Source organism: Heliangelus exortis, chromosome 1 (assembly GCF_036169615.1).
Source record: "Heliangelus exortis chromosome 1, bHelExo1.hap1, whole genome shotgun sequence".
NCBI classification, from domain to species: Eukaryota; Metazoa; Chordata; class Aves; order Apodiformes; family Trochilidae; genus Heliangelus; species Heliangelus exortis.
This window is the reverse complement of record NC_092422.1, coordinates 191,859,203-191,882,070: the sequence shown is the minus strand read 5'-3', so window position 1 is coordinate 191,882,070 and position 22,868 is coordinate 191,859,203. Positions and strand designations below refer to the sequence as shown.

The window sequence follows — 22,868 nt, the reverse complement described above, 5'->3', positions numbered from 1 at the left end:
TTGTCACTTGGAAAGTGCTGCTGCAGTGATTTATCTGTTCCAAATGAGTCAAAAACCTTCAAAAGGAAAACTTGTTTTCTTTTACACCGATGATGTTATGTTACCCAGAGAGATTTTTCTCAAATGCCTCTGTGTATCTATAGATGAAGATAGATAGCTAGCAGGATTTTTTTTGTGTTTTTTTTTTTTTTTAAGCATCTCAATATAATCAGCACTGAGCTCCCAAGGATTTTGCAGCATGGCTGAAAATCTTTGTTAGTGATATATCCACAAGTTTTTTGGATTCACCCCCCTCAAAAATATAGCCTGAGGGTCTTTTGCCCATGTGAAAATGCTGCTTTGAACAAAATCTAGGGATGTGAATGCCTAAAGGTAGATAAGGTAGATTCTGATTTCTTCTTTGCACCTGACTTGCAGTCTTTCTTTTTCTTTTTCTTTTTCTTTTTCTTTTTCTTTTTCTTTTTCTTTTTCTTTTTCTTTTTCTTTTTCTTTTTCTTTTTCTTTTTCTTTTTCTTTTTCTTTTTCTTTTTCTTTTTCTTTTTCTTTTTCTTTTTCTTTTTCTTTTTCTTTTTCTTTTCTTTTTCTTTTTCTTTTTCTTTCTCTCTTTCTTTTTCTCTTTCTTTCTTTCTCTTTCTTTCTTTCTTTCTTTCTTTCTTTCTTTCTTTCTTTCTTTCTTTCTTTCTTTCTTTCTTTCTTTCTTTCTTTCTTTCTTTCTTTCTTTCTTTCTTTCTTTCTTTCTTTCTTTCTTTCTTTCTTTCTTTCTTTCTTTCTTTCTTTCTTTCTTTCTTTCTTTCTTTCTTTCTTTCTTTCTTTCTTTCTTTCTTTCTTTCTTTCTTTCTTTCTTTCTTTCTTTCTTTCTTTCTTTCTTTCTTTCTTTCTTTCTTTCTTTCTTTCTTTCTTTCTTTCTTTCTTCCTTCCTTCCTTCCTTCCTTCCTTCCTTCCTTCCTTCCTTCCTTCCTTCCTTCCTTCCTTCCTTCCTTCCTTCCTTCCTTCCTTCCTTCCTTCCTTCCTTCCTTCCTTCCTTCCTTCCTTCCTTCCTTCCTTCCTTCCTTCCTTCCTTCCTTCCTTCCTTCCCTTCCTTCCTTTCCTTTCCTTTCCTTTCCTTTCCTTTCCTTTCCTTTCCTTTCCTTTCCTTTCCTTTCCTTTCCTTTCCTTTCCTTTCCTTTCCTTTCCTTTCCTTTCCTTTCCTTTCCTTTCCTTTCCTTTCCTTTCCTTTCCTTTCCTTTCCTTTCCTTTCCTTTCCTTTCCTTTCCTTTCCTTTCCTTTCCTTTCCTTTCCTTTCCTTTCCTTTCCTTTCCTTTCCTTTCCTTTCCTTTCCTTTCCTTTCCTTTCCTTTCCTTTCCTTTCCTTTCCTTTCCTTTCCTTTCCTTTCTTTCCTTCCTTCCTTTCCTTTCTTTCCTTCCTCTTTTTTCTTTTTCTATTTTCTTTCTTCTTTTTATTCAGCTACGTGCACACTGCTTTTGTTTTTGAGTTTTGCTTGTAAAACATCAAGCTGTTGCTACAGAATGAACTTAAGAGGGAATGCAAATACTTGGAAGAAGTTGTTGAGCTTCAAAACTACTGATTATATTTCCCACTGCAAACCAGACCATTGCTTAAAGAGTGAAGGCCAGTGTGCATCCTATTACTGATGAACGTGTGTGTGTGTTCTTGTGATGGTGATTTCTGCATCTCTCCAGTGCTTCAGATACATACAGTTTTTGTTTTGTCGTGCCAGGATCCTCTCCAATGTTCCCAACCTGTTTTAAGCTGTTCCCCAAAATAAATAAAATCCATCTGTCACTTCATGCCTTCCTTCCAAAACATAGTTCTGCAAAATGTTTCAGTCTTGGACCAGCAGCAGAGTTAATTCAGTCTAAACTTTGTGAAACTGCTGGGATAGGGCTGGGGTTTTGCCCTGCTTGCTGGCACGAACTGTTGTCCTAGTTGTAAGGAGCTCTGCTTCTAAGTTTGTACAGCTTTGTAGCTTGGGAAAAGTATGTATGGTGACCCCAAAGCAGAAGAGAAGGTTTTATGAAAGAATTGTGTGGGTTTTAAAAAAAGGGTGTTCACCGAGGACAGTGATGCATAAGAAATGAGGTGAATTTCTGAGAGTTAAGAAGCAGCATCAAGAATTTGGGAGAAATCACTCAGCAACAAGAAGAGAGAAAATGGATGGCTAGTTACACAAGCAAGCATTCAAAGATGTAGGTGTACTAGAAGTTAAAATTAATTCTTGCAGGTAGCAGTGAGAAATCAAAACTTGTTGGTCTAAAAGATTTACGGCATGAAGAATGTCCTGATAACTGGCATATTCTGAATAAAGTGTTCCCTTCAAATGGCAGCACTGTAGGAAAAATGCACCTATTGCAGGGCTGCCAATAAGCCTGTGTGAGCAATATTTATTGACAGCAGGTTACGGGTGTTCTTTAATAAATCTCTGTTAAGCAGAGAAGGAATAAAAGCTGAAACCCAAATAGTAATTCACTTTGGCTACTGTTTTCTTATTCTTAAGTGTAGATGGATGCATTGACCCTGACCAGAAATTACTGAAGGATAATTCTGGTTAGTGGAAGCTAATGTGGAATTAAATGTGTATACATTTGTGTATGTGTTCCCAGAAAAGCTAATGATACAATTCCAAATGCTGAACATGTTCCCTACTCCTCTTTGTTAATACAGTGTTGCTTATGCTTGGCAATAAACTATTATTTCTCCTCTACTTCTGTAATTACATTTAATAATCAGCTCTCACAGTCCAATAGTATTAAACGTAGGAGTCTTTTCAACAAACTATGATAAATAGCTCCTTGCAGAACTGTTGTACTTGAGGAAGCTTTATGGCTCTCTTTGTAAGATTTGTCATTTTCTTAATGCAGCTTCAAAAAGCTTCTGAGCTTCATTGTGGACTGTCACTGGATTTTTTCCCTTCCCCCTCTGCCTATGAGTGTAGCTGGGTAAATGAAGCTTAATGTGCCATTTCCAAGCACTGTGACACTCCTCCAGGGCTGGTTACATTTACCATTGCTAAAGTCTAAATAAGTGAGTTTTAATGAGCAGGAATGCCAGCTAATAGCTGATTCAGGTACTTAGTAGTCCATGTTATTCAACTGTGGTAGAATTACAGAACATAAATGGTCTGATGATTAATAAATGTGCTTGCTATATATTGCAGCCTAATAGTTTTTGCCATTAAAGAACTATCTTAAGATCTTCTGGTTTGGATGTGGTTGAGGAGAAAAGGACTTTCTTGTATATTTATATCACTGGTACCTTCTACCTTAAACTTTATGTAATAATTTTACATCATCAATATTTTCTTCAGTGACATTAATAAACCTGTTAGAAATGGTGGTACTTGTGTACTTCAGCTTCCTGAGGTGGCCAGCTCTGCAGATTTCTCTTCACTTCGGGCTGTCAAAATAACTCATCCTTTTAAGGTCAGAAATAAGACAATGAATTAGGTCTTTATCTCTTTTTTTCTCTTGTCCTGTTAATTTTGGGCAGCAGTATAGGGAACAATAAGAACAGAGCTTGACTGTATTTTTTTTAAACACTATTGATTTGTGGATGGGCAGGTGGCAAGAGTGGGGGGGAAAAAAAAAGGCACAAAATAACAGATGAAAAACAAATGAACAAGAATGAAGAAATAACATCATCCAACATCTGTTACTGTTTGTGCTGAGATGCTCCAGAAGATACTGGAGTATTTATGGAACTAGCATAACAAGTGTTCTGAACTGCAGCTAGAAGGACACGAAGTGCTGGCTGGTGGGCTTGAAGTCCTTTCTGTGTTTTTCCTGTGCCATCCCATGGTTCAGCCTGACACTGCTGTCTGTTGGCTCCCAAGGAGATATCAGGACAGAAAGAGCTAAGCAGTGACTTTATCCTTGAGTAACCCAGTCAAGAGGCTGTAACTCTGTCAGCAGGTGGATTAAAAGACAATATGCTGGATGTCTGAAGGAGGAGGTGGCAACATGGGTGTTCTAGGTAGAGATGAGATGTTTTCCAGTGGTTCCTGATGAAACCTCTCCTGAAGAAAAACAGGCTTTTCCAAAGTCATTAAATGCTTCCCCAGGGCTAGGTAAGGTACCTGCAGCATTTATCAGAGCTGGTTTCTATTTCCATAGCTGGGAGTGTAGGCAGAGGAGTTTGCATCTGCCCGTGGTACAGCTTATGGCCATGTCCAGCATCCCTGCTACTAAACACTTCAGCAAGAACTGACCTTATGAGATTTCTGGCATTTACTGTCTTCTGAGTGGAAAAATACAGTTAGAGTTCACAGCTCTCCTAGCTGGAAGTAGTAAGACTGCAAAGGTTGGAAAGCTGTGGGGTTTTCAGCTGGGGGATGTTGATTTTTGTTTACTGGTAAGTACTGATGTGGGTCCTGTAAAAAAACCAAGTTGTTAGCAAGGCCATCCCCTTCCTAACTACTATTAGTTCTTCTAAGGAGCCTACATTTTACCATCTGGATTTGATCCAGAAAGTGTCTCAGCTTCATAAAGCTTTGGAGATTCCCAAATGCATGTCTCTGCTTGGTCTGCATAGGGTAAGAAAATAATAAGTATTTAAATACATAATAGCTGAAGTATCCAAGTTCTGATTCAGTCAAGTATTTTGAGACGAGGTTGAGATGCCATTTCCAAGCTTGACATTTCTTGGTAGATAATCAACTGTGACTTGTATGAAATAAGTTGAATTACATACTCCAAATTTTTATGGTTTCAAGTCTGTGTATATTACTGAAAATATCCAACACCAGGGAATGCCAGAGTTTTGAACTATTAGTGGGTGAAACTGGGGGGGAAGGCAGAAGAGTGCAGTGGGAGCATTCCATGGAAAACTGTTAGAGTGGGTTTTTCTTTTTCTCATTTCTCACTAAAGACATCAAGATTTGACCCAACCAACATCTGCTTCATCATAAAAGATACTTGTGTATATGGTGTGTATAACTACTTCCCACAATCTACACAGATATGACAAAGCCTTAAATGTCAGGAAACATTTACTGCAGTCCTGCACAACATTCTAAAAACTAAGGCAAGTACCTAGGCCATCACTCTCTATAGTACTCGAATACTTTCCGTGTCTTTCTTCATGTATGTTATGCATCCTTGTGATTATATGACTCCTTGGGGTGGTTCAACCTGGAGAAGAGAAGGCTCCAGGGAGACCTTCTAGCAGCCTGCCAATATCTGAAGGGGGCCTACAAGAAAATGAGGGAAGGAATTTTTACCAGGGCGTGTAGTGATGGGGGCAGGGGGGTGGCCTTAAACTAGAATATGGTAAACTTAGAATAGACGTTAGGAAGAAATTTTTTAGTGTGATGGTTGTGAGACATTGTACCAAGTTGTTCAGAGAAGTTTTGGATGTCTCATCCTGGAAGTGTTCAAGGCCATGTTTGGTGGGGTTTAGAGCAACCTCATGTAGTGGGAGGTGTCCCTGCCCATGCAGGGGGGTTGGAACTGGATGATCTTTAAGGTCCCTTCAAACCCAAGCTGATGTATGAATCTTGTGTAGAATTAACACATGGCCCAGACGCCTCCTCCTGCACTTCTATATTTGTATGGCTAAATTTGATCTCAAATTACTTCTGAGACTTCAGGCATGATTCCCTGCCTTTCCTTTGTACAGTAGAGAAGAGATGGTGGTGAAGTATAACACAACACTGCAAGCAAGGGTATTGGCAGTATGAGCTACAGGTCAGTAAAATAACAAGTGTGCAAAATCTGGCCAGACAGTTTGTAGTAGGTGTAATGAGCATCCATTCTGGATGATATTTCTTTTCATTTTGGAGAGACACAGAGGGTATTTTCCTCCCACTGATCTCCTAAAGCTCCCTGAGGCAGGAGCCTGTGCATCCCTTAATTCTCTCTCTGTACTAACAGGGTGAAGATGTAGGAGTTGGTACCATGGTGGATTCTCCTACATGTTCTTTCTGCTCTCTGCTGTACCCCAGAAAGCCAAAATCTGTACCCATGGTTTTCCTTCCTTTGTTTCTGAGTCATTAACTTTCAGAATTAACTTCCCTGAGAAAACACCTGGCAGCAGCAGTGCCCATGCTGCACCAGCTGTGTCTGCACATCTACCATGTCAGGGACTGACCTTGGAGCAAAGCACCAAAGTGGGATCTTTCTTCATTCCTCCTCTGTGCCCTACTGTTTCTCCCAGATGACCCTGGCTGAATTGCATCCTATCTGTGCCCCCATTACTAATCTATAAAAAGACACACTGCTGTGTTTCTTCCACCTATTCATTTTTATCTTACTCTTTAATACCAGAGCAGAAGGTGTAAGAGAGAGGAGATTTCATGTGATGTCCTTGGTGGGTACTTAGACAAGAGGCCAAGATCTTAAATGGGATTTGTAGGTAAATTGCAAGGAGTGAGGATTTGGCCTAAATTTTGCTTTAGTTTCTAAGTTATAATATTATTGTCTTCAAAGATGAGGGAGATGGAGGATTTAAAAAAGAAACATTTTTTAAAGAAATCTAAAAAAAATAATAACAATGATGGGGGCATGTTTTATTTGGGGTATTATTTGTGTAGTGGATATACATGGGATTTCCCCTGTTTTAATGGCAAATACTTATCTCTAAATGCACAGAGATTTCTTCCTTACCTTAAGAGGAATGAAAAATTCAGAAGTAGCAAATTTAAAATAGTGAAAAATGAAGCTTTTAAAAATAATCATGGGAGAAAACAACAAGCGTGTTTGCTCACGTCCTTTATCTCAGTCAGCTAATCTTGCAGAATGTCAGCTTGTATAGAAATAGATTTTTACATATGAACTTGTTACATCACTTCCTAAAAAAAGAGTATTTAGCTTGCACTTAAATAGCACATTCAGAGACTGCTTATGCAGTATTTCTGCTGCAAATTTATGATCCTTGTTAGGCAGCTAAGCACTGTGTGAAGTTTTAAAACTGCAGTGTTTATTTGCTGCTTACTGTGTGAAAGATAAAATACTTACAGTACCATCAATTTGAAATCTTGGTTATTCTTTTTAACATCATACATTTTTTAAATGATTAAATTATTTTCTACCATTTTGATCTTTACTGGTGATACGGCACAGTTCTAAAAGGAAATATATGCTAAAAGCATGTGATTCAGAGAAAAAAACTTTGGTAGAATCCATCTAATTAATTATAGCAAAACTGAATTCAAAATTTAAACACCATATTTAGCTCAACTGTAACTTGTTTATTTTCTGCACTCTAACAAAGCTGAGAAACTACCCAATTAAAGAGCAGTGAAACATCTTGTGTCTCTCAATGGCATTTCAATACACACTATTAATTCTTCCAAGTCAAATTGGACACAGTCCCCCCATGTGATTTTAGGAAGAGCAGAGACAACAATGTGTTTTTGGAGGTGCCATTTTTCAGCTGAAATGTGAAATCAATGTCCTGACCATCTGGGGTCATTAAAAATCCCACGGCGCTTTTCTGCAAGAGTAGAGGCATTGACTCCAAAGTCCTGGTGAAATTCCAACTAAGCAATTATATTCCTCCTGATACAACCTTGCGTTTTAAAGCTAATTTAATGTTCCTCTTCAGCTGTTCTCCCCAGCTTTAAGTGGAAAATCCTTCATTTCCCTTTGTAAACTTTTCTTTAGTTCTGCTTAATACCGACAATTAGGAGCCATTTTTTTCTCTTGCCACTTCACTGATGTTTGCCTGGGCAGCAGCACTGAGAGTGCCTTGCAGTCAGGGACCCTGACAATTTAAAAAGCTGTTTATTGATGGTCTGGTGAAAAGCCATTAAAATTAATGGGATGGATCCCTTTGAGTTGGGGATCACAGGAACCATCAACGTTGTAGCCCAGAGGTGTTGCTCAACAGTTTGGCCCCATGTCCAACCTGATCTTCTTGTGTGGCTGGGTGTAGGGTGGAGAGCTGGTGGTACGGTGCCTGCCTGTAGGCAGAGCCAGGAAAGAGATGGAAAAAATCAAATCCCTTGTTTGTTCTGGCAAGCTAGGTTTGCCCCTGGGTCAAAAGGAAAAATGACCTCACTCTTACGCAATATTTGGAAATATTTCAAGGTAGAACTTCTTGGTTCCCAACAAGATTGTGATTTGTGATACATACACCTTATCAGCACAGTTGGCACATCCAGTTATGTCTCCTGTGAATGTTCCTCGAAAAATACATAACTCCCCAAGTGATTCTCTCAGGTATCTCATTTCCCTTGTACTTATTTCTGCTCACAAGTATGTTCCATCTAGTATGATTAATGCTTGTGCTAGCTGTAGGACTCTGTTTAGTAAAAGGTTGAAAATTTCACCCAAACCAGAAATAACAGCTTAAACTTTAGAGGGTTTTTCTCTGCTTCATGGAAAAAAATTAGTGTAAGTGGTAAACTAAGTGCTGCTACACATCCCAGAGAGTCAAATGGGTCGTGGTCTCTTTTCCTGGACCATTTAACCCTTCTGGCTGAAACAACTGCTGGCTCTGAAGCCTACAAACATGGCCTCAGGCTTTGGACACTTCTCTTCACAAGCTGAAAGACTCTCATATTCTGCATCTTGAGGGTTTGCTGTTCAAATTTGTGCTGCTTTCTTGATAGCACACCAAATAGCTCCCTTCTTCAGCTTCCCTCTTATCCTTATGACCTTATCCTCGTGTGCCTTGTGCATTGTAGGCGGGCCTTATCCTCTCCTCAAAGTGTGAAATGGAAAAAGGAAGAATGGCAACATGATTTTAGGAATGTGTTGCTTTCTTTTTGCATCTTCCCCAGCACCCTGACAGATTGCTTAGCTTCTCTCCATGTGCTTTTCTTTTCACCACCAAAACTGTGCCTGATGGAGGCCTAAGACTTTCCAAATCACTAAGAGTCATGATCCTGTGGAAAAAAAAAAGTTGTTTCTGTGCATTGTCTTGACTTGCATGGTTTAAACTCAGTACTTTGCTCAGTTTCCTGGCATGCATCTAGAAGAATCTACACAAGATTACCTCAGCTGCCTTTTAAACCCCTGCTCTGTCTCTTGTGCCTCAGTTTACATCTCCACTGAAGCCATCCTGGTTTGAGCCAGAGCATAGAGTACTAAACCTGACAAAAATATTGCACAATTAAACCTCAGAGCTTTTTGTGCCAGACCCTGCACATAAGTGGGTAAGTCAGCCTCAGAGAGAAGAGCACCGAATGATTTATCAGGGAACATAAAATTTAATACAAACACAACACTCTCCAAACATTCTGAATAGTTTTCATGGATAACTTTCTTTAAACAAAATTAAAAGGCAGTAAAGTCTGTTTGCTGATCTTTATGCAGATCTTCCCACTTCCACTTCACTATAAGGTTTTGACTAAAATATTTATTCCTTTCTGCTCTGCTACACATCCTACTCCTATCCTACGGGGAGGATCTCTCAGCCTGTAGAGAGAAATGGCAAAATGTGTGTGGTGCTTGGTTTGCCCACGCTGGCTTTTGTGAACAGCTACATTGCCCTCTCTGAAGGGTACAGACCCTCATCAGTGGGTCAGAACTCCTCACAGATCTAGTAAATAATTTGTAAACTTCAGATTGATTTTTTTTTTTTTTTTTTAATTTTATTTATATTTTTGGTTTTGAGTTTTTTGAAGGCTACATGTGATGGGGTAATTGTTTGGCATGCTGACCTCCCACCCAGCACCCTCTTGGCTTCAACAGCACCTTCACCTTCCATGACCTCTCTGCCCCAGCTGAACACAAAATGCTAGGAAATCATAAATGACCTTCCTATAAATGCTGTGACTGTGCTTTCTAGTGTCACCCTCCACCTAAAAGCTTTTCCAGGGTCTTTAGTCATGTCCTCTTCTGTACTTTGCATTGCTGTGCATTAGCTCAGCCTGTTTGCATTGCACTGATTTCAGTCAAATTCAGGGCAGTCCCAGCAAAACATTTGTTTCTGTCCTCACCCTTTTTCAAGCTCATCCTTCCATACCATAGACAGAACGTGAAAATAAACGGTCTTAGATTCCTTTTGCCTTCGAGTATTATTCTTCTCTTGGTTTTATCCAAGGAAAAAAAATACAGTTGTTGGTTGTTTTTTTTTCTGTAGATAGAGTAAATTATGAGTTACGTTTATTGCATGTGTCATTTGGGAGTACTAGGGATCTGAAAATTGGTTGTATAAGTCTAGCTTCAGTTTTTTGAAATACTGCAGAACGGGTATCCATTATCTTTAAATAAACTTTAAGGGTTTTCTTGATGAGTAATTTGCTCCATAAGTTTTTCTTTTTTTAAACTCCCATGAAATTTATTTATAGAGCAGTGTTTCAATTCCTGATATTTATAGGACACTTACAGTGGACATTAACCATCTTCAGCAGTCTGTGTACCATTTATTTCCAGTGACATTGCAGAGATAATTGTGTTTGTTTTCTAGGAAAATAATATTTTTAGCCTAATAACCTAAAGTGGATTTTAATTTTTTTTTTATGGTTTAAATGTTTACTGAGTTAATGAGAGAGTGATATCTTTGGACAGTTGGGAAGTAATCAGGCTTCTCTTTTACTCATCAGTTTGAGTTTCATCTGTATTTAAAAAATCATTACCTTACATATTTTTGTTTAAAATTATAATTTGATCTGACCGAATGCGAAACTGGCAACACAATTAATTAACTTAAAAATGTGTATACTAAAAGCTGGCAGTGTCTTTGCTTAAGATTCTGATCACATTCAGATTTTTTGCTACTGTATTGACGATTTAATAATTGTTTTCAGAAGGCCAGCATGTCTTGTAGAGAGGGTTATTTAACAAAAATGAAAATCTTTAGAAATTTAGATGCAGCGATCACTCACTGCTCTGCTCAGAAGCTGACACTGTGTTTCCAGCTTAACATCCTCTTTTAAACAGCTGCCTCTGCTTCTTCAGGCTTCCTGCAGCACCCACCTGCCATTTCCCTGGTTGTATCTTTGAACTGGATGAGCAACTGCTATTTTATAAAATGAGCTCCCATACCCTAAAGCAATAAGGTTCATGCTAGTCTGTTATTAGAGTGATAATAGGTAGCTAAAGGGTAGGGAGTCCCTTTAAAAGAAAAAATGAAGAAATGCCCCTCCTGACTTCTTCGTCCAGGTTCTTTCCCCAAAAAAAGCATTTCAATGAAATGAGATGTTGGCAGTGATTAGTGGTGGAAGGGAAAAATTTCCTGACTGTTGGAACCCTTTAGTGATGCAGTCCATTGATAGGTTACTGAAAATACTGTATTCATTCTTCCAACTCTATGAATTATGAGTAGGGCTTCGAAAATAAGGTGGTTTGATACTAATATGCAGGAGAGTTTAATGAAAATATCTAAAATGTTCAGCTATATCAAATTACCCCATAGAACCAAGTCTGAATTGCTCCACTCTAATTTCATTTTCTTATCGCTTTCCATTCTCTTCCTCTTGCTCCTGGCTCTCACCTTTGATGTCATTTATATCATGGACTTTGTTCATCACAGGCACTTGTTAAATTCATACCTGTCTGCTGGGGTAAGAACTGGATCTTCTGAGAGGGTTTATATATCTGCTGGTCTGTGGCTGAATGGTGTGTGCAATAAAGGGTGTGAGCCAGCTTTCTATTTTTTGCTTATTCCTCTTTGCAACCGCTGAGCACGGTTCTGCACTGTGCCTTTTGAAGCAAAACACTGGGAGGTTTAAGGCAACCTTCTGTGACCAGCAAACTGCACAGCTTGAAGATAGAGACTCCACAAAAATGCAAAGCTGTGCATGTTTAGAGGGACCATTTTATCTTCTCTGACACTGTAATGGAGTCTACGGTCGCCATTGTAACCATTAAGGAAAAAGCCCGGGTGTCACTGTGGAGTGCTCAATAAAGAAAAATTAATCATTAAAAAATCCAAGACCCTTGTAGCTGCTTATGGTTCAAATGCTGCCAGAAGCACAGGGAATAGAGTAATTAAGGAGAGCTCTGAATTATTGTGCTCTTACTGTAATAACTTGCTAGTTGCCCCGTTTATATATATAAAAAAAAAAGTGGCTTCAGAACATGTCAAAGTTCCTCATGAGCCTTTAAAAATATGTTTTTTCTTTTATTTTTTTTCTTTGCATTTGTAAATAAGTTAGTATTTCTAAGGTTTATACCATAGAAGCAAAAATGTTTAGGCTTGGTTCCATACTTGGATATCTCTAGATCCATGGGTTTGGAGATTATTAAGGCAAGGAAGATTTTGAGATCTCTCTTAATTACCACCACACCCTTTAGAAAAGAAGATGAGATTTATTTGGTTTTTTTCTCCCCTGTATGTAAAAGTGAGTTAAAGGATTTCCTGTTTCTCAGGGATAAACAAGAAGAGAGTAATGTTGAGAACTGTCCCATACCACAAGTTCAAAGCTACAGATGTGAAATTTTGCAGTTTGGATTTAACTTGAAGCAAACAGGGTATGAGCTAACCAGTTGCCTTTTGTGTGGCAAGCTTAAGCAGAGGACAGAGATTTCCTAACTGGGTGAGCAAAGTGTGAAACGAGATGGACTTCTGGTCAAGTGTGGGACAACAAACTCTTTTATGCCTTTTTGCTGTTATTTATAAAGTCTTAGACTGGGAGAGAAAGGCCAAATGGAGCTATCCAGCTGTTTTCCTGATGTTTGGATAAGGTCTAAGCAAATATGCTGAGGAGGGGAGCTAGTGGTAATAAATTGGGTATGTATTTTAAGAAATGTGTACACAGGTAATGATAATGCATTTAATTATGCTTTAATGTGACATAGCTGTTATGTCATCCCTCTTCCACTCTTTCACACTCACTTTCCCTAAACAACTTGCAAACCCACAAAACAGATTCAAACAAGCAAATCGCATCAGGTATCACAGCTTTGGAAAATAATGATTGCCTCAGCCCATCATAAGAAGATTTGTCATTAATGTGTTGGGTTTTTTCAGTGCCTGACATGGTTATAAATGTGCCTTGTGTCTTGCTTCTGCTGCAGTACTGAAAAAAAAGGGAACTTTTGCCACTGGAAAATTGGCCCAGTGCTACATTTTGGCTATGTAGGATTGTAAGTGCTGGCATCTGGAATAGTGATAATTTTATGCCTCAAAAATGAGTAATTGAACCATTGAGAACTTGATTCTGATGAAATCCTTAGATCACACTCCATCATCTGTTTTTCACATTCCTGTGTATATGATCATCCGGACGTCGCATCCGCGAGTGACGCGTTTGCATAGGAAGCTGTGGATGTGTCTCTGCACTCCTACAAATTCAAGCAGTATAAAGGCATCTTTAAAATTTTATAGCTTTTTCAGACCCAAGCTAATTTGTCCTCACTTTGTGTCTTTCAGAGAGACTGCCACAGAGTTATCTGGAACGCTGCCAAGGTAAGCAAGTTGCTCAGTACTGCATTTGTGTGTCAGTGTCTGAAAGGTGCTGAAAGGTGCACAGCCTTTTGAGCCAGAACATGATCCTTTCCCTAAGGAAAACTGCTGGGATGTGGAGAGCTGGAGGTGCAGAGAACACACTGTATGCCATAGGCAGGCAAATGACTCTGAAATACTGGCACAGCCAAGACTACACAACTTAAAAGCCACACGGTGAAGTTGCTTTGAGGCTCAGCACTGTTGTGCACCTGATGAGAAAAAATCCCAGATGTGGCTTTCTTCCAGCTGTGCAATTACACCCATTGCAGGTAGTTTGGCTTTTGCTTTAAATTTCACCTGGGGGATGAAGGGATGAAGGGAGGGAAACTGGGAGGCAGGAGGAAAAAACACTGATCTTAAGACATTTTCATTTGGAAAGCAGGAAAGTATCTTAGACTGAATTCTTCTATGCTGAGAAAGCTTTTCAAGAAATAATAGAACTAGACAAGACTCCCAAGCTGTGATAGAGTTTTTTGAAGAGAGACCTGCCTACATACTGTCAGAGGATGCAATAAAATGCTGTAATCATGCATAAAGGGAAAAGGGTGGAGAGAAGGGAAACAAAAAAATCTGATATGGTAACCTGTCACTTTGCAGAGATGCCTGGTGAGCAAAAAAAACCAGTGCTCTTGGTCCTGCTGAATCTTCTTCCACCAGTTTTGCTCCTCTGAGGTGCAGGAGGTTTTAATGAGATAATGGTTTTCGGGGGTTTATGTTATCCTGTGATAGTTACCAGTACTGTAGTTCATGTAATAGGTAACGTTAAAAAGGAAATCTCAACAACAAAATCAGTTCTCTTTAAGCATGATAATACATACAGGTTATTTCTGTTTCTAAGGAAGAGAGAAAATGTCTTTTTTTTTTTTTTTTTTTTTTTTTAATGGTGCATGTTGTCTATATTAGTTGTATTGGCTCTTGTTCAGCTTTAGAAATGTATATGTATGGTGTATGATATATGATGTTTTTTCCCCTTTTTAATGTGTCACCTTGTTTTGTGGGTACAAGCCTGTGTAATTTATATCAGTTGTTCATTTATCAAATACCTTTTCTCTTATGAGTTACCATCACTTGATATCAGTTACACAAGCAGATATATTGGTGAAATTTTGCCAAGTGGTCAAAGTGCTGACCAATTATCAGGCCTACCTGAAATCTAGAAGATTTCATTCATCTTCACTGCAAAAAAATTACAAATCTTAATATATAAAAAAAGAAAATAATTTAAAAAATAAAATTAATTCAATGGAATAGCTGTCTTCTTGATTAGGAATATCAATAACACTGATCATCTGTATCTTTCACTGCGTTTAGTGCTAAAATATTTTCAGTTTGGCTGCATGGCTCTAATTGGTTAGTTATTATATGATTAATATACTGGGAACATGAAGTTCTTGTACTGCAGAGATGAATTCCATTTTAAATTAAAGGTATAGATCCTTCAATAAACGCCTGGCTTCATACTTGCCATTAATGATTGCTGAAATGTGTTTTTTGAATTATTACTGTAAGGCTCTAATTTCAGTTGTGGCAACATGTTGCAAGTAAAAATCAGATTATGAAAACAATGTGCACAGTGCATTGTAATTGTGTTATAAATATTAAAACCAATGATCTTGTCTTGATTTAAGAAAAATGTTTACAGCTGTGTGCAGGTTGTCTGGTCCTCCACCTTTCTCAGGGGTTCACCTATTCCTGCATTTCTCTAAACAAGCAGTTCCTTGGGGTTTTTAATCTCATGTTGTCATGTATTAATCTATTAGTTTCTGTTGTTCTTTCAAATTCCAAGTGAATCATTTTGTCATTATTAATTCATTACAGTGCAACTGTCTCATTTCCCCACCAATACCACATCTTCTTCCATCCTCACCCTGCAATTTCATCATAGCTTGTAAAATTCTAGGTGCTGCACCTTAAAATGCTGCAGCTAAAAACCACTTTCCCATAGTCCCTGTGCCTGTTGTATTTTGTCCAATGGGTCAGGAAAATCACTCTGTAATCCTGGTAATCTGACTCTCATTTGTGCAGGCAAACATGATGCCTCTTCCCAGGGCAATAATGACTTGTGGGTACATTTGTGGTCAGGATTAATCAAATCCTTTCCAAGCATTTGTAAACCTGGTGAAAGGGGTTTTGCTGCAAGCAATGTAAGTGTGAGCAGATGTGCCTACTTGGGGTAGTTTATCTGAATGTCAGAAAGGTTTAGTAACTGGTGGCACTAATTCTTGGTTGTCATTTATAAAAAAAGAAAACAAAAAAGAAAAAATCATTAATGAGAAAAATCTCCCTTCTGAATTAAAAGGAAGGTATTAAAAAGTTATTAAAATATTCAGCACAATTATATTGTGTCAGTTCTAATTTACCTGTGATTTCTGGTGATTTTGAGAAGCTCAGGCTAGAGAAGGAACCAAAAATTTAAACTAAAAATATGATAAAGAAGCTTTAAAATTTTTATATTAAATGACATTATTCTATCTATGAATGTACATTGTTTTTGTTCGAAGAAAGGCTTTCTGTCTGCAACAGCACATCAAAGAACAGATCTTCACAAGGAAAACTTTATAATAATATTAAGTTGTTCATTGCATGACCTATTTAGAGTACTCAGATACTTCTTGTTGTAGACTACATAATTAAATTTTAAATGGAACATGATAAAGAAATTATACTGGTGATCTCCAGAGATTTGAATACCCTATTTGGATCTTTACAAGAGTGTAGCAAAGGCATACTTTAAAATTTAATAAAGGTCTGGCCTATTTTTTTTTTTCCTTTTAGCTGTTCTGTAGCTGCTGTGGCAGCCCTATTTCAAACTGTATTTGTTCTCAACATTGCATAGATAGTACCTGTGATAACAGACCAAAATAAAAGTATTAGAAGGAATATAGCTTCACTTGAGAAATACACTGATTAAACTTGATACAGAACAATTAATGAATGGAGATAAGCTCCTTGGTGTACCTAAGCTTGCAGCCACCCTTTCATAACGAGCTAAGTGATCGAGGGGAGCAGTAAATGTGCTCTAGCACAGTGCAAAGCCCTATGGGCACCAGGGAGATGATGTTTGGAGCTTAAATGAGAAAATGCTCAGCTTCAATATCAAAGAAATGATTTCAGTCTCTAGCCACTTCTGTTTGTTTCTGTGAAAGTTATTTTATATTTAAAGAAGAACAAATATTTTAAATATAGACTAACCACATGGATTATTTATTTGCTTAATACTAGGTTAGTAAAGATAACAGAAGTAAAATTTAGGCTGCTTTCCCACTTTTGTATTGTCTCTCAATTTTACATTTCATTTAGGAGGGGGGGAGAAAATTTAAATGGTCGATTCCTCCTCAAAGGTCTTCTCATTTAGTGTTAAAAAAAATTCATTAGAATAATTTGCATTATTGCTTAAGTCATATTTCTAAGTCAGTTTTGCTTAAGTCTTAAGCAAAATCCAGCAAAACCTGTATTTTGAGGTAAAGGCCATTTTAAAGCTGTCATTTAGAATTTTTTTCGGGTGGGTGGGAGGAAATCTGCAATAATGTATAATGGCATGGATACATTGATGTGAAAAAGAATCAAGTGTGTTCCAAGTAGAAAATGAAATCTTTAGCTTGTCTTAGAGTTGTAATAATTTGCAAATTTTATGTGTTTTAAGCCATTGGTCTGGAGACGGTACAAATCTTAAGCCCTCTTGGGTTAGGGTTTTTGTTCCCCACCTTTACCCAAATTTCTTTAATAATGTCTAAGTTTCATTTGCTGCAGAGACTGCTATTCTTGTGTGTCTACAGCGTTTTGAAAATAGAATTTAAGTAATGAAGTCACTTTAGTACTTTTGAAAAATGTTAACCTGCAACTTCACCATTATTTAAATCTAATGCAACTAAGCTTTTATCTAAGGGGAAAAGACTTGACAACCCACCACATGACAAGCAAAATGAAATCTCTTGATCACTAACTGTCAGCAGTCTTTCTAATACCATTGTGTTAGGGAATGATATGTCTTCCAAGGAGCTAAGTACACAAGGTTTTGAATAATTTCTGTCTTGACAGCCTAACCCAAGTAACTATTTATAAGTGCCTAGATGAATTATAAAATCTGTGTGACTCTGTAGAGCGAGTTAATAAAACATCTACGAGCATTTTAATTACTATAAAATGAAAAGGATTTTTTCCCGGCAGCAATAGGGGCATGGACTAAAGACCTGCTTGACATCTGAATTGCTGTCTTCATTGGTTTTGCATAGACCATGGGAGCTGGGATTAGCCTCCTTATTTGCTTTTCTGGTCCCCTCTCAGATCTTCTGTCAAGCAATTTCTCTCACTCAGAGAACACCAGGTTGTACCTTTACCCCCCCATGTTTTATGTGCTGGGGATGTCACCCGTGCTGCTTTGCCAGTCATGTCAGGCTTGAACACTCATCCACTTACACCATACATGTCTCTGCCAATATATGGCAGAATTTCCCTCAACTTGGTATAAAATTTATTGAAGATTTATTCTCCCTTAAATAAAGCAGGAATTTGTCATAGTCCACTTGTGACTCTCTCTTCTAATGGAGAAGTTCCTATTACCACCTCCAAATCCTTTCTCAAACTCACTTCCATTTAGTGGCATATAAATAATAGGTCAAGAAAATGTTGTTCATCCTGGGTGGCAGGCAGTGGTAGCTGATGACATTAAAATCTCTTGAATGTCAAACTATATGCAGCTACCCAGAGTTAGTCTTTGGAAATGATATCATCTTGTATCTTTTTCTGAAACCACATTATTCCAGCCCTCAATATTTAAATGCTGTCAAGCCAACTATCTTAAAGAGCAGGCTCTCCATAATTTGGATGCATGCCATTTTCTGAAGAAAATAATTATTCTAAATTTAGATTTGAATTTAACTAATCGCTCCCCTAAAAGAAAAGAAAGGAAAAAAAAAAATCTTACATTTGACCTTTCTGTATGCCTCAGATTTTCATTCCTAAATACTGTTTTCTTTCATCTAACCTTTGAGCTATTTTTCTGTACTGCAAGCAGAACAGCCTTTTACCCATTGTGTGTGCTGTACAGGAAGGCCCTGTTGTCGTTTGGTCTTTCTGAGATGTTGTAATATAAATTACAGTAATTGCTTGGTATAATAATGGGTTTGATGGTATTGTAAGTGAATCTGGGTTATTTTGAGGAAATAATACACAAGTTGTCTCTGACCTATTCTGATTTTTATTTTTTTCTGAGTAAAGCTTCAACATCTATAAAATGGGAGATGGAGCTATTCCTTCTAGTAGCTGTCAAAATTTTAATTTTTTTCACATCCATTTTGAAATATGTTTTCTACAGTTAATGTTCCTCTTAAAACTCACTTATGTGCAATCTGATCCCTTTCTGAAGAGATATTTTTGAAATCTTAAGAGGAGCCTAAGGAGCACAGAGGTGATTATCCATATGTGCTTACTGATGACTTGCATTAAAAAATTACTAGGATACCAATGGCAGGATTCATATTGCCTAAATATAACTACCACAAAAGTCCTCAGTCTAAAGAACAAGGAAGAAATGAAGTGAATGAGGTGCCTTATATCAGGACAGGTTGAATAACCTTGGGGAACTGTGTTTATTTCTCCATTGCCTGCAAGTGGAGCCTGGGGAAATAGCATGGACTGGATGTTTCACTGAATGATAGCTTTAATTTAAGGTGAGCCTGAGTTTTATAAGTGTTAAAAGTGTCAAATGATGTAAGCCGATGCCTACTGGAGTTTTGAGGACATTGGCATGCTTAACCTCAAAAAAAACTTTCAATATTTGGTGCTTAAGTCCTAAATATAGACCCTGAAAAGGAGGGGGGGAAAGTCAGACAAAAATTATTGTTGGACTTGATATGGCTCTGACCCAGCAGGCAGTAACTCTTTTCACAGTGCAGAGTCCTCAGGAATCACCGATCACAGTCTTGAAAGAGCTCCTAGTTAGACACAGCCTTTGAATCTTAAAATGAGTATAAGTGATTTTACTCTGTGACAGGTTTTGAACCCACAACCATTTTTCACCAGCAGTTGTTAGCATCTCTTATGGACACTAATGATTTTAACAGCAGACCTTTATCTTAGAAGTCTGGTTCAGGTTTTATTTTTATTCCCTATTGTAAAACTCTAAAAGTAGGGAGATATTCCCTTGGTTTTTTTCTCTTACTCACCTTTACCAGACTTCCAAGCATCTTTTTAACTCATCTTACAAAGCATTGTCATCCAAACGTGCCCAATGAGGATAATGTACAGCAGAAATAAAAGGATTCGGATCTCTTCATTTCCATTCCTGAAGGTGAATTCCAAGATCGTGATTATTTTTATTTATACAGTGCCTAAAGAGTGCTAAATACTTTATGGAGCAAATAAAAGACCTCTTGTAAAAAACACGCATTCCAATAATCTAATTTTAGTCTGAAATCAGGCAGTATGAATGCTAAGCAGCAGGGCTTGAAGAAAGACTGGTGGTATATGAGGGCTACACTAATAAGATGGAGCAGTTATTCAGGTTCATTATCTGTTCCACTTAATAGCACTGCAATATCTTACTGGTTTAAGTTAAATTTACACTGGTCTGGGGAGAACATTTGACTGCCACAGAAATGGTATTTCTTGGATTGGCTCAAAAAATGAGCCTTTGAACAGCAGATGGAATGAAGATAGAGCAAATGAGATCATTACAGGTGGGTTTTGAGAGGCCATTGCAATGTAAGAAAGAGCAAGAAAACCAGCTTAGAATACAAAGCCTTTCCTCCCCATCACTGTATTTCCCAGCTCAGCTGAAATATTTGTGCTCCATGTTAGTAGCTTGTGTGTATCCTTTTCTTATGTGTTGTTTTACCACTGAAGATAATGAGAACATTATTTAGAAAGTCAGTGCAAAGGATTAAACTTGTGGGAATAACTTGAGGTATAAATTTGCACCTGGTGGTGGGGAAGGTGTAAATGTATCTGCTTCTGGAGAAGCAGCACAGCAACTGAAGTCAAAGAGACCTTTGTTAACATGGCAGAGTTGAGAAGTTTCCTCTTAGTACCTTTGCTACACTACAGGCAAGGTGTTTATCATATTTCATATGTTTTATAGACAGTTAGAAGTGAACTCCTGATACACAGGGTTTTTTGTGTCATCCTTACCATAAGTCCCAGTAGAGCAGTGGTAAGAGACATGGATGGGACAATGTCAGGAAACCCACACAGAGACTCCTTGGACAGCAAAAACTCCCACTGAATGCTCTGTTCAATGCACTCTGCCTTCTGAGCATCACTTTTTAAATGAAATGATAGCTATTGTAATATTTACACAAATTGCAACTGTTTGACTCAAAAAAATTTGCCATGAATTACATGCAGATCTTAGACAATTCTTAGTAAATTATTTACAAAGGTTTAAAAAACCCCAAAAAACCAAAACAACAACCCAAGAGCCTAACACATTCCCCGGTGTTCAAAGTTAACAGTTTATACTTCGTCTACATTATATTAAAAACATTTTTATTGGAGTCTATAAACACTACAGATTTTTAAAAGGCAATGATCACAGTGGGACTGGATAGTTACATAAAGCCAGATATGAGACCTGCAAGCAGCAATTGGTGACTGTTTTTTATTTTTTGAGGGTGCTGACTTGAGACTTCTCCTATGAGGTGACGTGAATTTTCCCATCTGTGCCTTTCCATTAGAAGCAGGTAACCCCTCAAGTTTTTCTGTGGTCAGCAGAAGCAGCCTGTGAGCCCCAAACTCACATGTTTAGAGCACAATGGAGCTATAACTCTCTTACTAGTGATGATGTTTTGCAGGTTTGGAGCCACCAAGGACCTACCCCACTTTCTGTGTATGTTCTCCCAATATATTTTGCAAGTTGTGCCCTACGCAGCACTTCCACAACAGCAAAGTGCCAGCATGGTGCTTCTCCTAGCTGGGCTATAATGCAAAATATTTTTCACTTAGACCCTTGGATTCTTTATTTATTTCTTTATTGAGCTTTCACACTCTTTTCTGCAGGGAACTTTTTAAGCCTCAGCAAAACCATGATGTAGGGTGGGTGCAAATCACCTCTGTTTGCCACAATCCAACTTCAGTGAATGCCCGTGAAGAAAGAATGAGGGAAAACAAGATGCCAAGCCTCACCTAACAGAGACCCACACAATAGAGAGCTGACTTTCAGCCTTTTCTGATTTTGCTTCTGAAATTTGTCACTCATCTCACAAAGGTTCACATGCTTAATTTTGGAGAATAACCCTGCTGATATTAAAGCGATGGCACAAATCAGTGCAATTTTAGCATGAGTGTTGCTGCTTACTCATTGCTGTAAAATGAATATCATCTGATTTGATCTCAACTTTCTCAATAATACTGACAGCTCTGCTTGGTTAAGAAAGAATATACACATAGAAATTTGGGTAGCATTGTCTTGAACTGAGAATCACAATGTGCAAGTCTTAAATAAGAGCCCATTACAATTTAGATCCATGGTTTGAGTTAATCAAAAGTGCTGGACAAGTACAGGTGCCAGTGACCTTGGTTCAAAGGATAAGTGTTACTCTTCTGAACCAGGCTGTTAATTCAAGTTCTTAAAATGTGGCTGTGACATTTAAGAGAACTGCTAGGGCTTGGAGCTCAGGAACCCATCTTTAAATAGATGTTAAAAATTTTTTTTTCTTTAAAGATTATCTGTTTGGGTTGCAGGTGCAACCTGCAACTGTTGTGTTCAGGGATGCCAAAGAGACTGTGGCTTGTCTCAGTTGCTGTTATCATTCCAGGATCACATGGTGAAGCAAGCAGGAGCTTCTGCAACTAAGTTTTATTTAACTAAAATGAAATATTATTATTCATGTCATGAGTAATTGAATCCCCAGATGTTCTCATTCTGTATCAATGGCTGGGGACAATATGACTCTAGATAGACTGTGACAACATGAATTGATTTCTTCTTTTTCCTTTTCTTTTTCTTTTTTTTTTTTTTAATTTTATTTTAAACCTGCAAAGTGACTGTGGGTTTTTTTGTTTTTTTGTTTTTTTTTTTTAGCTGATTGCTTGGAGCTGACATTACAGGCTGTGCAGCTGTAAAAAGGACCTTCTCATTTTCATTGAGAGTAAACAAAATAAAATATTGCAGAAATAGCATTGCTTTTCTGCAGTCCTGTCCCTGCAGAAATAAACAGAGAACTTGAATAAAGCAATTGAATTTGGAAAGTCATTCACAAGAGGAGATGGTTGCTGCTAACACTGAATATGCAGAATGTAATGATAAAAGTAATCATGTTACTAAAACGCCACCTGTTACTTTCTTCAATTTTTACCTAAAGCATAGAGTTCACTTGTTTGTTTCTGAATTTATAGCTGAGAGGGAGATCTAGTCCTTTAGAAACCTGATTATATGCAAGGTAGTAATTCCTTATTAAAGTTAAGTAGGAAAAGAAACCATGCTCGCTAACATTTCTAAAGCTGCAAAAGATGGATGTTTCCATGAAGGAGCAGAAGTAGAAAAACTTTGTGCTTTTTAAGGCATGTGCACACAGTGCATACAAGAAATAAGTCTGTTT

At 37.8% G+C, this 22,868-nt stretch overlaps 1 protein-coding gene across 3 annotated transcripts in view; it reads left to right on the top strand.

Moving 5' to 3' along the window:
* CELF2 (CUGBP Elav-like family member 2) overlaps nucleotides 1–22,868 on the top strand; it is a 374,712-nt gene that overhangs the window by 58,382 nt on the left and 293,462 nt on the right. For 2 of the 3 annotated variants that reach the window (XM_071734168.1, XM_071734172.1), the window contains exon 2: nucleotides 13,258–13,293. In XM_071734168.1, coding sequence (XP_071590269.1) covers nucleotides 13,258–13,293 — 36 coding nt within the window. Of the gene's footprint in view, nucleotides 1–5,613; nucleotides 5,682–13,257; nucleotides 13,294–22,868 lie in introns of all 3 variants that reach the window. The other variant, XM_071734175.1, reaches the window with a different exon arrangement.